The following is an 18,452-nucleotide window of genomic DNA, read 5'->3' as shown; positions in this document are numbered from 1 at the left end:
CCTTTGCCACCTGGAGAAGACAGCACCAGCTCTGTTAAGTTCTTGATTTTAGGAGGGCAGAGGTGAAAATCAGGGGCGGTTATTTATTTATTATTTATTTTTATTATTTTTTAAACTCCTCAGGATGATGTCCATATGGAATAATTTATTGATGTAATTCTGCCAATATAAGTATTAGAGCTGACCAGATTTTTATTTCAGAGACTTCTGATGGGTGATGATCTACCAAGCAAAACTTTTTGGGGAAATACTGTTTTGACAAAATGTTCACAAATCAAAGATGGAGATAAAAGGAAAATACTCCCTGTGGGTAGGCATTGCCTTGGGCTGTGCAGGGGGAGGCTGCACTCTCAGTTCTTCTGCTTATAAATAATTCAGTATACTTCAAGGCAGAGAGAGCAGGGTGGACTTTATAAACTTGGGGGTTGGTTTCCCTCTGGGAATGCTCACATTCCTCTTTTGCCTGGGTCTCTTTAGCTTCCCAGGCAGTGCCTTTTTGCAGGGGTAGCAGCCTCCCACCGCTGGGCTTACAAGGGAGGGGTTGTTTCGTGAAATTCTGGAAAGTCCTAGCTTCATTTCCATGAAACAGAGAAACGTATGTTAGAATGGTGACCCTAAAAGTACCAATAAAACCCTGACTTCTCCCCCCTCTAGACTTCCAGTCTCACAACCAGCCCCAGTAAAATTATATTACTGTAATTAACCTGACAGAAGTTGGTGTGAAAATTGGCTCTGGAATGGCTCTTTGGGCTTGGCTTGCAATTGCTGCCAAAGTAACAGAAAACTCCCTTGAAAGAGGCAGTCTTGCTCCCAAAGAAGAGTGCACACACAGGGTGCCTCTTGGTCAAAGCAACCTAGGAAATTTTTTCATATACACAAGCCTGCACTGCATTTCTTGACATTTTCTTTCCTCATAGTATAGTAGCAGTATGTTATTTGTCTAGGCAGTGTGTCAAGTTAGTGGTCCTAAAGTTTCTTTCCCCTGGCAGGACAAAGCTTACTTTTTCTCTAAATGCGGAGCAGTTCACAGGGATCTTGCTGTAAATGAGACTCCAGTATCGGTACTGCTCAGGTCATGCTCAGAAGAGACAGTTTTCTTTAACATTGCTGAAGAGCTGCAAATAAGATGCTTAGATGCTAAGTTGCTTGGGTAAGGGAAAGGCAGGAGACAGGCAATTCGTGCAGTAAAAACTATACCAAAGCATCTGACTACATAAATGCCGGTGTCCTAGTTAAAGCCCCTTTTGCTTAGGCTTCCGCCTTTCCCGGGAAGCCCTGTGGAGACTTGCACTACAGGTTCTTCAAGGCCTCTCGGAGAATCACGGCGAAGCCCCAAGACGCGTGCCTGTTTCCACAGATGGGAAGTTGGGTCTGCAATGCCGACCTCCTTCGCCCGCTGACTGCAGACGTTTCCTGCTTACCGAAACTTGGCCATGGTTTTAGCCACGCTTCAGCAAACTAAACGCTACTAAGTGCAGCTGAGTGCCGTTGCTTTTTTGTTATCCATAACAAAAAAACTTTATTATGGATTGATCTGTTTAGTTTATGGAAACCATAAAGCAAATAGGAGACTTTGACTTGATTTATGAGCATGTGGTTTTATTTATGAGCTCTATCTCAGCTATTACAACAATATTACAACAATATTACTGGGGAACTCTACTTGTTAAGCAGACTGAAACTGAAGTTACTCCTATATTCTAGGACTGTGGTAATGTTTGACAGAGTTACTATAGGATATGGGTCTCGGTCTTCTCTCAGTGTTGTGTTAGCTTAAGAAGTATAAATGGTCTGTTTATATGATTCAAAGTATTTCTTGTTTGGACTGCTAAAATTTGGCTGAAGACAACGTGTAGCTTTTTAGGCAACTGCTCAGCCTCATTGAAATATAGTTCTTTATATGTAATGAGTCTTATTTTTATCTTAAAATCATGTCAGTCTTATTGAACGTATTACTCTAGAATGTAATTCTAGAGACCTCCTTGGAATACCTTCATAGGCTGTATTCTATGAAAACATGTTTTATTTTGTTCCCTTAGCTTACTGTTAGCTATTTGAAGTGATTTGCAAACACTGTAAATTAATGAAATTAGTTTTAATTTCTTTATGTTGAGGCCTTTGATATACCCGTATTTTTATTCCTGATCTCTTTTCATGTAGGGTTGTAGAAAGTGTATTGAAAGATTGTTTCCCATTTAATTTTCAAATTTACATCTCTACATCTCAACTCGACAGCAAGTATATAGAATAAAAAGAAAATAATTGTGATGTACCATGCTTTTTAAAATATATTTTATGGTCTCAGTTATGGAGCAGTGATAGTAGCTGGCTCAAAGCTACTACTGCCAGTCCGGATAACTCGAGGGTAAAAACATTGATGGATAACTTTGATAGCAGCTTAATGTGTAACTAGCCATAAATTTATTATATTTAATTCAGAGGGCAGATAAAGCTGTAGCATATGAAATCATGATGCCGGGGCCATCAAAGGTTTAATTGTTAAACTGTGTTAGTTCAAAGAGAGAGGTTGGGACGTCGGCGTCCGCGTGCGTGCAGATGGCTGTTGCCACAGACGCCGATAAGAGTACGCAATGTTGCTTCTAGGCTTTGCGGGAGCGGAGAAGTGTTTGCAAGCCGCCAGTAGCAGCGCCTCAGACAAGATGTGTGGGAGATGGTTAACGATAAGTACTATTTTTGTTTAGCACAGATGCTGTGCTGGAACTTAACTCATCCATTGCATCTGATAGCGGCTCAGTCAAGATTTTTGCTGCTTCTGTTAATAAAAGTGTGACCTATGCTTAATCTCTTTTCTGCTTTCCTTGCCCGTATCTCTGATTGAAGAGCTTGGTATTGGGTTAGCGCCATTCGGAGCAGTTGGAAAGCCGGTGCTGGTGGTGGATCCTGCCAGGTTCTTCAACCCTGTGCAGGAGTCGATCACCCTCTGAACAGCTCTGCTGCCCGATATGAGAGCTGTCGAATGGTCTGTGTTAGACTTAGGTGGAGGCTGAAAACTCCCTGGTCTGAATTCAGTCCTAACCGCTTTGCGTGCCAAATCCACGACCACTGATTCCCTTTTATTACTTTGGTGAGCATCTGAGTGGATTGTGTGCTTTTTGGTTGCTTTGTTTTCCCTAGCAGAAATACTTGGGACAGTTTCTTTTTTATATACTATTGTGCTTTGGTCTTGGTAACTCTGATCAGATATGTCTGTGCGTTGTTTATCTTGAGAATTGTTTTTGGGTGGTACTTGAGGTTGAAGTAGCAGGATATGGAAGACTGAGTCCTGCTTGCTTTATCACCCATCTCGGTGGCAGAAAATTGTGATTTGGGGGTTTGTGTTTCAGTCTGCCTGAGAGAGTGAAGTGCATGCTTGTACTCAATGTCAGCACGCACATTTAAAGGAGAGTTGTTTGCAATTAGCAAGTAGGCTGAAGTTGTCATCTTTATTGCAGAGGCTGAATAGTCCTATGATGATTTAAAAAAAAACCCAAGAACATTCAGGCTTGAGAATTTAATTTACACAGCTGGATTGAAAAATGACTTGGAGGTTTATAATGCAAATGTCTATGTGAACATATAGATCTGATGACAGAAGGTCTTATTGTCTGTGCTTGCAAGCAGCCGATGGATAAAGCACACTGCATCTTTCTGCAGTGACAACATTGTGTTTGCCTGCCAGGCTGTTCCATTCTGCATAGGGGGCACAATCTAATCAAAGGAAGAAAATTAAATTTAAAAATACTTACCGTGTCCTCTTGTTTTTGCCCTTACTAAATGCAGACTTGACCGCAATAGTATGATGGTTACGCCTTATATAAATGAAACTACTGCTTTTTATTCGTGTAGGTGATCACTTGATTTTGATCCTGTTCCATTAGGATGAGCTGACCAAGGTAGACTGCATGCAGCAGTGTTTAATCAGATAGTCAAATATACATGGATTATTCAGAGGCGTAAATCAATTCAAATGATAAGGAAAGGAGCAAAAAATCAAGCCTGCTTCTTGTTTTTAATCTGCAGATGGTAGAATCTGATTCTGAGAGGCATCTTGTCCCTGAATTTTTGTCGGACAAGGAATATGAGTGGAAGCGTGGGAAGGGGGAGGGGAAAAAAACCCCATAAACAGGAAGGCATGCTCCACTTGAGTGCCAGAACTCGTTGCAGGAGCTTAAGTTGTTTCTTCCTTAATAACATTATTTAAAGACAAATCAGCATTATGGATTTCCATTAATAAGAGCATCGCTAGGACGCAGACAACACTGCTGCTAGGCTATTGCAGTCAGATGGCAGTGTGTCTGGCTCTAAAAGGAAAAAATGTAATTATACGGCGGCAGAGGCTGGCAGGGGGCCACTTGGGGAAGCAGAAGCCAGGGGAGAAAGCTGGTTGCCGGATGGCGCTGTCGGTAGGAGAAGGTGGACTAGAAATAGCTGGAAATGGGAGGAGCTGCGTAAGCGAGCCAGCTGTAGAGGGGCTGCGGCCGTGGAGTGAGGGCAGGGCCGGGTGGGCGGCGTGGCGCCGGCGGAGGGGGCCGCAGGCGAGCTTCGCAGCGCGCGTGCGAGCCGCTGGCCGCCCTGCTCCCTTCCGAGCCCGCGGTTCGTGGCGCTGCCGCGCGCCCCTGCGCAGCCCGCGGCTCCGCTCGCTCGCCTGGCCCTGCTGAGCTCTGCCGCTCTCTCGCCAGCTCCACGCGCGGTCCAGCGGGGATGTCGCTGCTGGAAGGGGTGGTGAGAAGAAAACCTCCGGAAACCCGCTCCGGGTGGTTTCCCCCCTTCCTTCTCCTCCTCTGAAAATGTTTAGCATCCCCTGGAAAGAATGGAATTTGTGCAGATAAAGTAGGCAAAAAGGAACAGAATAAAACTTGACATAAAGTAAGCGTCTAGTCCCGATTCTGATTTTAGCTACCTTACTGTAAGTCTAGACTTTATTAGGACGTTTTTGACTGACATCTGTTTAATTATTATTATTTAGCTGGTCCTATTTGAATTAAAATACAGATATGAGAAGACAATTACATTACAAATACTTACATAAGAGTTAGTTTTTTAGTGTCAGAAGTTTGAAGCTGAGGGCATTAACTAGTGTTAAGTGAGAATTGTTATATTAATTATGTAACTTTGGTTGTGCAGGAGCTGAGGTTATAGCCTGAGAGCTTGAGTTTGTTGTTAAACATTCTGTCTTCAACAGATATCCTTGCAGAAAGGAAATCTGCTTTATGAAAAGGTTTGTATTATTTCTTTCCTATGTTTCCCAAACACAGCTGCAGAAATGGTCGTAGGTGCACAGAAATATTCAAGTTTATGTATCACTCGCATCTGAACCAGAGACTTCCCTGCAAAATGATTTACTTGCAAAAAGATGGCAATAAAAGCACCTACTCTGTGCAGGAGGTAGCTGCTTAGCATGCTCTTCATGATTCTCGCCTGTCAGATCTGCCCTGCAAACTATCTAATTCTGTAAATTGCTCACACAAATGTGCCTTGCTGCTGCATTTATTTTGCCAAAACTGATGTATTTTTCTGAGTAAGCTGTAGTTGGGTAATTGGGAAGAATGCATATTTTCTAACCTGATGAAATCTTTGCTACAGCATGTTGTATAAGCTGGAGAAAATTTTTAAACTTGTGCTCTAGTAAAGCATGCACAAAGAAAAATGTCGTTGTAGTTGCTTTTAATTACGTGCTTACATTAGCTTTAGAGTAGGCACTTCCACTACAAAAATCCTTTCTATGATTGTCAAATAGCTGTGAAAGCTCAGAAGACGATCACTGTTATGTAACTAGGGCTTATTTAGAATGCTTATTATTGCTCAGGAACTTTTGTAACGTGGTGTTTCTATTTTGTGTTTTCCTTTGTTTTTAATTCTTAAATGATCCCTCTTTTCAGATTTCAAATTATAATCTATTTCCTGGTGCATTGCTGAAGCCCCGTGAGCCATGTCAGAAGTACTTCCAGGTCAGATGCCCTTTAAAAGATTCTGCTATGCAAATATGTGACACTTTCTTCTTCTTTTTCTTCCTCTTGCCAGGCCCATACTTGTTTTAATTTTACACTCGTAAGTGAAAAAGAGCAAGCGCTTTCCTTTTAACAGTGGCTTTTTGAATGAGCTCTCTATTCAGCTTTCTAAACCCATTCCTATGGGCAATATAAAGAAAACAAACATCTTATTTCCATTCAAGACAGATTAGTTGTGCACTAATTTCTTTTGTACTGATATTCTTTATCTTTCTTCCAGCTCTTTGAGTTTTGTGACATATTTCAAAAATATCAATAAAAGCCATTCCAGTAACAGTGTTAATTGTATTATTATGATGCTCAGCAACTTGAGGCCTTTTTGTGTTAAGGGCATTATATTGGTGAAAGTGTATTAATCTATATCTGTAGTTATGTTTCTAAATATGAGAATTATGCAGCTGAGACTTGGTGGCTTGTTTTTAGAAAGTGAGCAAGCCAGACCTATTAACACACTGCTGTCACAGCTCCTCCGCCTTCTTAAAAGCTGTCTTGAAGCACCAAAATTTTGATAATATTCAAACTATTCTTAGTGATGATGATGTTGTAATTATTCTTAGCTAGAGTTCAATATTTTTTATTATCGTACTTTGTTTTTACTTGCCTGTTACTTATTACCCTTCATCTGCTTTAGCTTAGCTACGTGCCTTGTGCTGGTGCTTGCTCCGGCTGCGGTGGTGGAAGCTGTTGCTCAGGCGTTCGGGCGGTGATTTGTGCCTCTCTGCAATAGGGTGTTTTTTTACTTCTATATGGCCGTGGCGACCGGGTTCGGGCAGATTGCAAGTGCCCAGCAGCGTGATGCCTCGCGGCTCGTCCTGGCGGTGCGGCAGCCCGGCTCTCGGGGTTTCTGCTCCGCGCGGGTGCCTGGGGCCGGGTAGCTCGCGCTGCCCCGCGCGGCCCGGGACACCAGCCTGGCTGCAGCCCTGCTGCCCGCGGGCTTGGGAGGGCACCAAGGAGGAGGGAGATGCAGGCTGCGATCCTCTGTTCCTTCGAATCTGTGTTTCCCCTTCCTTCTCTCCTTACCTGTTTCTCTTATGGTAGCTTTTATGAGTGGTTTTGAAGGAGATGCTCTGCTGGTGTATGGCTGTTTTTGTCAAAGCGACGATGTCCCTCCTCACGTCTCACGTTTATCGTGTGTCACGTGAAGCTGTAAGCTTCTTTCGGGGGCACCAGTGGCCTCCCCTGTGCCACACTGTCATGCTTGAGATAATTGAGCGTGTGAAGGTAGTCCGAGACTTTCCAGAAGCTCCTCCTGGGGGATTCAGGCACCTACCTTCCAAGGCATTGAAGTGGGATCTCAGCGCCTGATCCCCAAAGTGCTTCTTAAATCTTTTTCCATATGGAGAGCATAGTAAGTTAGGGAAATGTGTGAAGCTCTGACATCTCCTCTGAAATTATTCAGTCTGTTCTGTCTGCTTTTGACTTTGCCAGTTTCCTTAAAAGAACGTATAAATTTGAGGAGCGAAATTGACATGAGTGCCGCAGCTCCTCTGGGATCTCAATTCATTCTCGCTGAGATCTTTGGTGAAATGGTGCAACTGTTCAGTGCAAGATTGGGACCATGAAGGAACAGCTTGAGGTTCAGTTCCCAGGGACCTGAAGTCACAGGCATGGAGCTGTCAGACTGCATGAACGCGGCTTTGGGGTGGTTGCACAATACCAAGCTATAGTAAAGGCTTCTACAAAGTTCCACTAAAGTTAAAATAAATACTTTAGTAGTTGAATCATACTGGTAGTCTGGCATAGACCTATATAAAATGACTAATTAAACTAGTCTTGTACCAAAGTTAATGTTTATATGAATCACTGTTGTTTGCACAAAATAAAAACACGTTTTTTTCTGTGTTTTAGCATTCTATGCCAACTCTACAGATTTCTTTTTTTTAAAGAAATACTAGGAAATAGATTCTGCCTTGCCCTTGCACGGAGGAGCAAAATCTGTGTCACTAGGCCTTGCAGGTGCCATCTCAAAACATGCAGGAATATAGGAAGAGTAGGGGGGAAAGGAGATGATACATCTCCTTGCTTGGCTGCGCAGAACTTTGGGCTTGGGGTTGCCACATTTCACAGGACTGGGTGGCAACGTGGTGAGTTAATCTACACTGCTGTGCAGATCGTCCTTCAGCTGTCCGGCTTCGTATAGGTGTTGCAGGCTAGAAACACCCTGCAGGCGTATTTGGCATGCGTTGAAGGGTGGGTAGGAACCAGTACGTTTGTTGATCGCTTCTGTAAAAAGCAACTTCTTGTGTTTGTCTCCGCACCCAGATTCTTTAGGGTCTGCTAAAAATTTTGATGTCATGCCACTGAGAAAAGCTCTTCCACCGCTTAGTGCATGCACTGGAATTTCTGCATTTTGTTTTTTGGTCAGGACATAAAGTAAAACTCTTGGCAAGAAGTGTCTGTAAAGCTCAAATTAAAAATACACTTTTCAGAAGTAGACAGAGGTCAAACATGCTTACAGGGAGGCACAGGTGCTGCAGGAAATGCCGGAGTGCCGGGCTGGACCCTGTTACTCCCCTTAACTCTGAGCAAAGCCAGCGAAAACAGGCGCAGATCCGAATGGTGGTGCTCTCACAGGTGTTGTTGCCCCCTTACCTGTTGCAGAAGTGATAGAGCAGAGGCATGGGGAGAAGTTGCATTTCCTTGAACTTTTTGAATAGAAAATGGGGCTGGGCTTCCTCCGGGAAAAATGACCTGTTTTAAGCATCATAGCATTCTATATGGGGGAGTGTGCACACAACTTCTCTTTTTCGTCATGTTATGGCTACATAATTTTGGATTATCTTCAGGGTGTTTAAGCCTTTCGTTGCATTCAAAAGTCTTCTAACACTTGAATTAATCCTGGTGTGGTAGGATCTCCCACCCTTCAGAGAGAAGACCTGCCCTTTCTCCTTCGTAGCTCTTGTTCTCCTTTAGCCACCCTTGTTCCTGCTCTTGCTTCCCCCCTTTTATCCCATTTCGGAGAGCAGATGGGTGCCAGCAGGGCATATTGCAGAGCCTGGATGGTGGCACAGGAGCAGCACCTTGAGTCTGCTCCTGCCTTCTGCAGTAGCCAGGAAGCAGATGTCTGCCCCAGGAGAGGACGTGCTCTTACTTCTTGTACCTGCCAGTACTGCTTGCTAGCCTGGTAATGGCCCATTTGAGCAGGGTCAGAAGAAGAGGTGCTGTCTAGTGGAAAGCTCATTTTGAGCTTTTTCTGCTCTTGAGGCTCTAGTTCAGTCACTGATCAATATGTCAGTGTTTGTGATGAATCACTTGCGGAGCTTTATCAGGCAGCTTAGCAAAACATAAAATGTATTTTGTTTCTATGTCTCCGTGTGCTTATTCTTATGATATTTTTGATATGTGAAATGCTAACCGTGGGAGGCTGACTCAAGATAATCTGGCAGGCAGATAGCTAGGCTTTATCTGGGAAGATTATTTTTTAAGAAACTTGTCCAATGGTAAAATAGTGGCAAACCACATAAACCACAAACCAATCTGTTTGTAACAAGAAGAAATTTCAGTCTTGTGGTGACTTAGCTCATTGCTGGAGAACATGGATCAGGGTAGTTGCATTTAATGAAGTAAAAATGAAAGTTTGTTTTAATTTGCTGGGATAAAAACTAAAATGTTATACATAATCTGAGTGAAATCTATAAATAATGTATAATTCCATAAATTCTAAAGGTTAGAAAGGCAATGGGTCAAAATTATCTGCTGTATAAATGCATTTCATCATATGACTCAACTTCCTGGTTAACTTTAGACTTTAAATGACTCAGAAAAATATATAAAGTGGTCAGCCCATAAACACAGGCCATTTCATATTTTTGGATTAAACCATATGTTTCATTGGATCAGGTGTGACCTTACTTGCACTGGATTTAGTTATTCTATGTAAGATGCAGAAAGCACTAGTTTTTACATGTTAATTTGCCTTTTTTTATATGAGAAGTGCATTACAGAATTTCTTTAAATTATGAGATGATTGTGTTCTAGAAATCTGTTGTGGCTAAAACTGAAATAGTCTGTAAGGTGTTAACTGGACAGTGTATCTTCTGAAGAATTTGAGGTGGGTCTGCACTGACAGGCAGGTACTTGAGGAAAAGGCAAAAATGGAAGTTTCTAAAATTGAGTTTAAATTCTATTTTCAACAAGTTTTAGAAGTTATCCTAAGTGGATGGTTCAGGGAGTAAAGAATATACTTCGTCTGCTTAATTTGAAATAAAATGAAATGATTGCTAGAAGTATGTATCTTTGAAAACAAATTAAAGAAGAGAGAATAGCAACTGTACGTGCATATACATATCCTTCTGAAGCGACCCTACTCTGTGTATTTGTGTATTTTTTAAAAGCCCATATGTAATCTCCTGCAAATGTATATAGCAGTCTGTTCTGTCATATATCAAATACAGAAGGATGCAGCACAACTCAACTGGAATGATCTGTCATCAGCTAGCTCAAATTATATTCTTGGATAAGCCCCAGACATGTTTTTATGTGCAATATAAGCAATTGGCACTATCTGAGAATTAGGAGCAACAGGAAGGGTGTTTCATGTTGTAGCAGATGGGAGTGATTTATTAATTGGCCTCTAGTTTGGTTGCCAGGTGTCAAACAACAGTGACTACTACATTGTGTAAATTGAGATGTTCATGGAGTATTTACGGAGATTAGTGGTAGCCATATTTATCCTGGGAATAGCAATAATTAAGCAAGAGAAGAACAAATGATTGTTTAAAAAAATTAATCATTTTATCATAAGCTAAAAATCTGTTCTCTGAACAAATTTAACCATTGGCAGAATGTGAGCTGCAATCTCCACTAATTAAAGTCAGAATCTTCTCCACAAGGAGACAAAAGAATGCTTTTATTTATCTGAAGAGCATGCGCACTCTCCCCTTGGACGTGCGTTTTATCCTTAAGTTAGAACTTTGTGATCTATGAAGAAGTAAGCCATCTTCACCTCTGCAGTAGCCCTTTTTTTAAGCTGACTGAATTGCAGCAGGATATTTTGCCAAGGTTCCCCCCCCCCCCCAAGAAATCAAATATAGTATTGTACAATACAGTACTGTGGCTAACAAAACATACAAATTGCCACCTTTTTGGCTTTCCCTGTTTCTCTTCCTTGACTTCTGCTTCAGACTCGCAGACCATCCCATTCCCCTCCCCCCCCCAAAAAAAAAGACAAAAAAGGACACAACAGAGAAATTTCAGATGTTAAGAAACAATAGCAAACTGGCCTGTCTTGCCTAAATTTAACAATACTCAAATCCTACCTTAGAAATATAGATAGATAAATAATAATTAATAAATATAGATGAGATTAGAGAAGGAGTAACATCTGAGAAGTTTTCTGACAGATTGCAGGCAGACCTTCATCTTCCTAGCACTGAGCACTAGAAGAGTTCTTCCCCTACTTCTCATCTCATTTAGTAGTAAATTATTGAAATTTAATGATAGTAAAGACGATTTATTTCTGGACTTCAAGGCACTTGCAAAGGGCACCTCTCCTGTCCCCAAACCTGCCTGCCTAGAATACAGAAGCTCAGACATGATTCAAGTGCTTCATTTATTTAGGATCAAGCTGTTTGCCTGTTTCTCAGCTTCATGGTCCTGATCTGTCTACTTTTTTCTTGTCTCTTTTTTGGCTTATTTAATAATCTGAGCTTTTGCCTATTCTCTCACCCACTTAGCTTATTGTAACTTTCCTATTGTAAAACAGTTATGTGAAGCATTGCATCCCCTTACCAAAAGCCCTATATAATACAGTGTGATATAAAATGAGTGTGTCTCATGACTATTTCTTTTGCTTTTCTAGTTGATTCTGGTGTGGACGCTTTAGCAGCGTTTATGGCAAGCAGCAGCACGACAGACGTTGTGAATCGCAATAATCCCGCCACGCCACCGAACACCCTTAACCTGCGCTCCTCTCATAATGAACTGTTGAATGCAGAAATCAAACATACAGAGACCAAGAACAGCACTCCTCCAAAATGCAGGAAAAAATATGCACTAACTAACATTCAGACAGCCATGGGTCTTTCTGATCCAGCAGCACAGCCCCTTCTGGGGAACAGCTCTGCCAATATAAAGCTGGTGAAGAATGGAGAAAACCAGCTCAGAAAAGCTGCAGAGCAGGGACAGCAGGATCCCAACAAAAACCTCAGTTCCACTGCAGGCATAAACATAACTTCTGAGAAGTTTGAAGGTAAAGAGCCAATCCCACAGGATTTCTCAGGCTGTGAAATATTACCTTCACAGCCAAGGAGAACCAAGAGCTTCCTAAATTACTATGCAGATCTGGAAACGTCCACTAGAGAACTAGATCAGAGTTTTGTGGCAATGGAAGATAACTGTGCGCAAAGCAACAGCCAGGCTTCCACCGTTCTTGTCAACGGAGAAGTCCTGCCCCGGAAACAAAACAAGCTGTCGAGCCCAGAGGACGGCCAAGTTGCCATGGTGTCATCAAGTCCCGAGACTAAGAAAGACCACCCTAAAACTGGGGCCAAAACAGACTGCGCACTACACAGGATTCAAAACCTCGCTCCGAGTGACGAGGACTCCAGCTGGACAACGCTGTCGCAGGACAGTGCTTCCCCAAGTTCGCCCGATGAAACAGGTACAAAATAAAGGCTGCTTGTTGCCACCGTCCTCCTTCTAGAAATGTGTTGCTAAATCCTTTCACCTCACAAGTGGAAAAGCTGAGACAATTTGGGAATGGTTTTGGTGGGGAAACTGAGCTGCATCTAAACCTAAGTATTGGACGACAGCTCATCCATTGCGGCATACTTGGCAGTCTCCTTTGGTATTTTTACTTTAGAAAAGGCACCATCAGATGCTATAGACAAGTCTTAAAAATCAGGTCTTAGGTTTTACTGCAACTCCTAAGCAGATACTAAAGCAATTTCATTACTTTAACACTATCAGTAGTATGTTGACTGTGCCTTGTGCTTGTTTATAATCACTCCTCTCTAGTCAAGAGGTAGGTGGTATGAGAAGTACACAGTTGTCTCGGGATGGTAAACTCTTGCAGTTTGTCTGCAGATGACAAACACAGAAAGCTTTCTGGATAAGAAATGTTGCTTTTGAGCTCTTTAGGATTTTAACTTAAGCAAAGATTTTGTTTTCCCAATTCAAGTCGTTCTCTCCCTACCCCCTCTATGGCATAAAAAAAAAGGCCCTTGCAAACCCCGAGTCATTTAATTGATGTATTTTATTTTTTGGGCAGCAGTTCCCTACAGTAATTCAGAAGCTAAAATAGTGACTTCTCACGTTTTGAAAGCCTGGGCTCATTAATTATTTGAACAGTTAATTGTGACTTCTGTGCTGGCCATGTTGTGATTTACAACTCATCTGTATTATTTTTTTTTTTTTAAGCTGCAGAGATCTCATTTGCTCTAGTTAATGGACTTTGCCACTTTTTTAATATCCATACCAGTATATAAAGATACAACTTCAGGAGAGTGAAGAGAGTCAGCCCTAGTGTCAAGGATGACTTGGGGCTGTTACAGCGTAGTACTGTTCAGAGGCCACGGTGGTCCAGGTTCACAGCTGCTTTGTGTGGCTTCGGCTTCCGCAACACTGTTCAGGTTGTGCCCAGTTATAACAATAGTGACTCTGATTCTAATAATGTTGGGGGTCTTTTTCAATCACAGCATGGAATCTCCAATATGTGACAGACAAGAGGTCCTTGATCTTCCTTTTGATCTTTAACAGATCTTTGCTATAAAGAGAAACGTAATTTTTGTGGGGTCCTGTCTTTGTGTGCAAAATGAAAAAGTTGGCAGTTTACTGAGGTTGCCATTCATATTATTTCTCAGGATATACAGTATAATGTGTGTGACATTGTTGATAACATTTTCTTCAGAAACCATCAATAGCAGATATTTAGATAACTTAATGTTGAGTTTGCTAGCTGTTTCTTTTATACTTGCCCCAGATTTGGCAATGGAAAACGGTGGGTAGAAAATTTATATTCGGTGAAAACTAAATTAGAATAATTTGAAGTAGTATAATTAAACAAGAGTGGCCTAAAATGAGCTAACTTTCTTTAAAAAAATGTAGTGTTTAAGTTTATTTTCCAAACTACATATTACTGCTGTACTCGGAAAGGGGGATTTTCTCGGTTGTTTTGAGGTGCTTATTTTGCTTATTTAATTAACCAAGTGTCAGGCAAGTTGCGGTTTATTTGCTCTACAGAAATATAAGGGAAGTTCCATCTGCTGAGTATGGGACTTTCCTCTTAAAAATAAATAAATAAATAAATATAAAGACCTATCTTCTAGCAAAAGAGCTTTTTAAAATTGTCCCCAACCTTCATTATATTAGCAAGCAACATACTGTAAACAAACAGTTATGGCAGGGCAGTTGTCCAGGAATCCCAGGGTTCAGTCTCTGTAAGAATAGAATTGAAAATAAACAAAAAATCCAAGGGAAAAACAAAATTGCCTTTCAAGATGAAAACAGTAGGTGTATTTCTTTCTCTTCCCCTTGGTCACTGTCAGACAAATGTATAGCACTAAGCTGAGCATAGGACTGTCACACTGAATTGGATCTCTGATCTTATATTTAAGTATTTATGTCCTTTAAAATCCTGCAACTTAAAAACATCCAACTAATAAGATTATTAGCTATCTTGAATTTACCTCCACTCCGATAAAATTATATTGTTAAGTGTTTTCATTTTCTTTCTAAAATGATTTGTCAATTAATACAACAGAGGAGGACTAAGAAATCAAATGTGGAGGTGTCCAGTTGCTGCAGAGGCCAGGACAGCTTTGGGCATGGTAGTATGGGCCTCTTTCTAGGCTTCCCTGCAGCTCCTTCTGCACAACGGAGCAAAGAGGCACGAAGAGCAGTGCTGCTCTTGCAGAAATAGCAAAAATGTCAACAATTATGGAAAGGTCTCCAGACATCCAGTTTGGGGCAAGTTTTCTAAATGTTTTCAGGGGCTTCAGTGTTTCTGTAGATTTGAGCAGTCTGTCTCTTGTCCCTAGGTAAGTTCACACATCGCATCTCAAAGGGACTCTGAAGGGTAATAAAATGAGAAACAAGATAGAGGTTGAGTAAATGAATCAAACTTGTTTTTTGGAGCAGAGTCAAGAACAGTTCAGCGTACTTTGCCTGTGCCTTTTCCATCCCCTTCCCAGAAATTGCTTAAGTTACTGTGGTGTGGATGATCTGCAAAGTTCAACCTCTCTCCCTACGTTAAGCTGCAGGAGTTGTGATTTGCCAGCCAAGGCTCCTCACAGCTGGTGCATCGGATTGGGAGAAGAAGGTGGCATATGGCCTTGGCAGCATAATGCTCCCTAACCCTTGCCTTCATGCTTCAGGAATAAATGTTAGGGAGCAAAGGAAGAGAGGCATCAAGGAGAAAAAAATGGAAAAGGAGACAGTAGAAGTATGGCTTCTGGGAAGGAAAAAAAAAGTACAGTTTGAAGAACAGTTAATTAATTAAAGAATGTGGTCTGGCACATACCTAGAGAGTTATTAATGTCCAACCCAGATTTTATATTTAGCATTTTGGTATACACAAGAATGCTACAGAAATAGCATTCTCTTTTCCTGAGAGAAGACTGTTGAAAATCAAATTACAGTATGCTTCTTTCCTGTCTTCTGAATTGTTTTGTCTTCCTGTTCTGTCTGTTAACATAATTCATTATTCAAGTCCTGGGTAATTGAATTTTTTTTTTTCTTAAAGGAGGTACATAATTCAAAGACCCTGCAGATGCAGAAATATTTCAGTACTTCCGATTAAGCTTGACTGTGTGCGTGGGGGGTGGGACATTATTTAGACAAAAGATCCTCCTGAGCTCTCCTTAAGGCAGGATACTTTTATCTGTGGTCTAATGAAAAGGTCTTTTCAAGACACTCAACTCTTTTGCTGAATTAGGTTGCAACATAAGGCAGCCCAGTTTAGAGAAGCAAAACAATTTCTGGTTAACAGTATTATGCAAATATTAATGTTGTTGCTTAATAATGCTGCTATTAAGCAAACATAAGAGAGTCCATTAATACCTGGAGCACAGGATACCCCAAGCACAGTATGGTATAGGAGCTCTGCCTTGAGGAAACTCTTTTTTCTCCTCCAGAGAAATCATTCGTACTCCCTGCTTAGCAAGAACATTGACTTCAGAGATTTCTATCAGGACTTGTAGCATTACTAGGGCCTTTCCAACCTTATTAATGAGATTTAATGAGAATGAAAGTGGCCAGGCAGATTTAAGAGGCTGGAAGCAATTAAAGACAGTAAAGCAATAGGTTGTCATCCAAGTGCTTAGCACGCGCTGAGCCTTCATGGGTTTGAGGCAAGCAGCTATGCAGCCATTCCTGGCACCAGGTCGGGGCTCCCACGCTCGGCACCGCAGGCAGCTCCCGCTTCCTTAGGCTGATTTTCAAGGAGAACACAGCTGATGTGACTACGCCATCTACCTCTTCTTTCCTTCTTCATCCCTACCTATTTGTAAGCCATGGGCCAGCCTCGCCCAAATTTGGCAGATAAAGTGTGTCTCAAGCACCAGGAGGCAGCGCACACCTTGGAGCCCAGAGCTAGAGGAGGATGAGGATGGTGGTAGTGCCAAACAGAGCTTCACTCTCAAGCTGCAGTCTGACTTCTGTAAAAGGTGGTCCGAAGCAGGCTGCCGTCGGCATTGCCTCAGCGGTAAGAGCTGCACCTGGCCATGCTGGCTGTGAGGGGGTCTTTCCCCATCGGTCCTCCCATCTGGGCAGCCCGCTGCATTGCAGACATCACCCGCTCCTGGTGTGCTGTCAGGGGGGCTCCCCAGCAACGGAGGAGCGGAAGACTGGGGGAGCAGCTTGCCCTTTGGGACCTCCACAGTGCCCCAGCAAATCTGTTCAGGAAAGTGGAGACACAAATCTGCTATGTTAGTTCAGCTGCTCATGGAAGTGCTTCTCGGGGATGTTCTCCTTCATTAGCTGCACTGTCTGAGGGAGAAAGAGAATACAGAGCAAATCGAAGCACGGGCCTGGTGGCAGTATTGCTGGTTAAAAGATCAAGTTGTTGTTGGAGTAGTCTCTTTTCGAGGCTTTTTTTGGATGAAACTTACAGAATGGCTGTAGAAGGCAGGTATGTTTGCTAGACTTTGTGCTGTCTGAAGAAAATTTCAGTGCATTATTATCTCTCCTTGATAAAGTGAATAAAGTGAAGCTCTTTAGTAGTATCCAATGAACTTGGAATGAGAATTTGGAAAGAAAAAAAAAGAATTCCATTTACCTTAGAGAAAAAAAAAAAAAAAAAAAGAAAAAAAAAGAAAAAAGGAAAAAAAGGAACTTGTTTTGTTTCCAGTTTTATCTTAATTTGAACCTTTTTGAACAAGAACAGGGGGTAGTCCCATGATAAGGAAGCTGCCCACGTTTTGGGAGATGAGCAGAGCAGCTAGAGAGGTGCTGGCTTTCCCACTCCGGGGCTGTCACCCTCCCTGCTCTCTTCAGAGCTTCCCCAGACTGAGCAGGGGTGGCCTCCTCCTTCTCCTCCTCCTTGGCTTCCCAGCCTTTGGCTTGCACAATGCCTTGGTGATCCCTGGCTGAAATTGCGGATCAAAGAGGTGTCGGAAGTGCAAGTTTCCCGTTTTCAGGTAGCACTGTATGTGACCACACTATACTAAATGCATTTCTGCCAGTGTTCTCTGAGCAAATCCAGGACTTCAGTTTAATAGCTGGTTCCAAATAAGCAGATTCAATCCAGTGCAGAAATGACAGCAAGAAGACTGGCCCTTGGGGACCAGGAGTTTGAATCTTGCAAATAGAGCCTGCTACTGTGAAATAGTACATCTGGATAGGATAGCCCTCTAATACAATAATAATTACTGCAAATCATGAAGTAGGCAGAAAGATTTATACCAACGGTCAGTTCAGCCTCTGATTTTAGCCAGCATCTTTGGCAAGATTAAAATGAATGTCCTTTAAAAGCTCCATTTTTCCTTTGCAATACCTATATCTGATATAGACAGTGAGCATGTTCTTTACTACAGAATGTTTTCTGTATTCCAGAGTGCAAAAAGAAGATTTATGGGAGTAGAAATACATTCAATTATATTGTAGATAAATGCAAGTCCTGTAATATTAGAGAACAGAATATATTACCATCTAAACAGTTGTAGGACTTCCAGGTAAACATCCAGTTTTCACTGATTTCCAGGAATAAGAGACTCTAGTTCATACCAACCATGCCGCCTGATGGCATGCTGACTTTTAATACTGAACTGTCTTTTTTTTTATCCTGCATGCTACTGATAACCTTGTATCAAGAAGGGGTGTCATGTTTCATAGTCTTAGAATTGAGTTGACCACATGCTTACTGCTTACCAAACAGTAAAGGTGACTTGCTGCATATCCCCAAGTATTTGTATAGGTAATAATATTTCTGTGTGTGGAGTAACTAATTCCAAGTTTATCTACCTCTTAGCTACACCTTTAAGAGGCATAGGTAAGGGTAGGGAAGGA

General features: G+C 41.8%; 1 protein-coding gene across 16 annotated transcripts in view; it reads left to right on the top strand.

Annotated features, from left to right (window-relative positions):
- Positions 1-18,452, top strand: part of APBB2 (amyloid beta precursor protein binding family B member 2) — a 185,121-nt gene that overhangs the window by 75,239 nt on the left and 91,430 nt on the right. For 10 of the 16 annotated variants that reach the window (XM_062575478.1, XM_062575490.1, XM_062575484.1 and 7 more), the window contains one exon: positions 11,809-12,609. In XM_062575478.1, the coding sequence (XP_062431462.1) occupies positions 11,809-12,609 (801 nt within the window). Of the gene's footprint in view, positions 1-5,182; positions 5,219-5,879; positions 5,949-11,808; positions 12,610-18,452 lie in introns of all 16 variants that reach the window. The other 6 variants (XM_062575492.1, XM_062575488.1, XM_062575491.1 and 3 more) reach the window with 2 other exon arrangements.

The sequence above is a fragment of the Rhea pennata genome, chromosome 4 (genome assembly GCF_028389875.1).
Source record: "Rhea pennata isolate bPtePen1 chromosome 4, bPtePen1.pri, whole genome shotgun sequence".
NCBI lineage: Eukaryota > Metazoa > Chordata > Aves > Rheiformes > Rheidae > Rhea > Rhea pennata.
The sequence above is the reverse complement of the archived record's forward strand: the minus strand, read 5'-3'. Positions and strand labels throughout refer to the sequence as shown.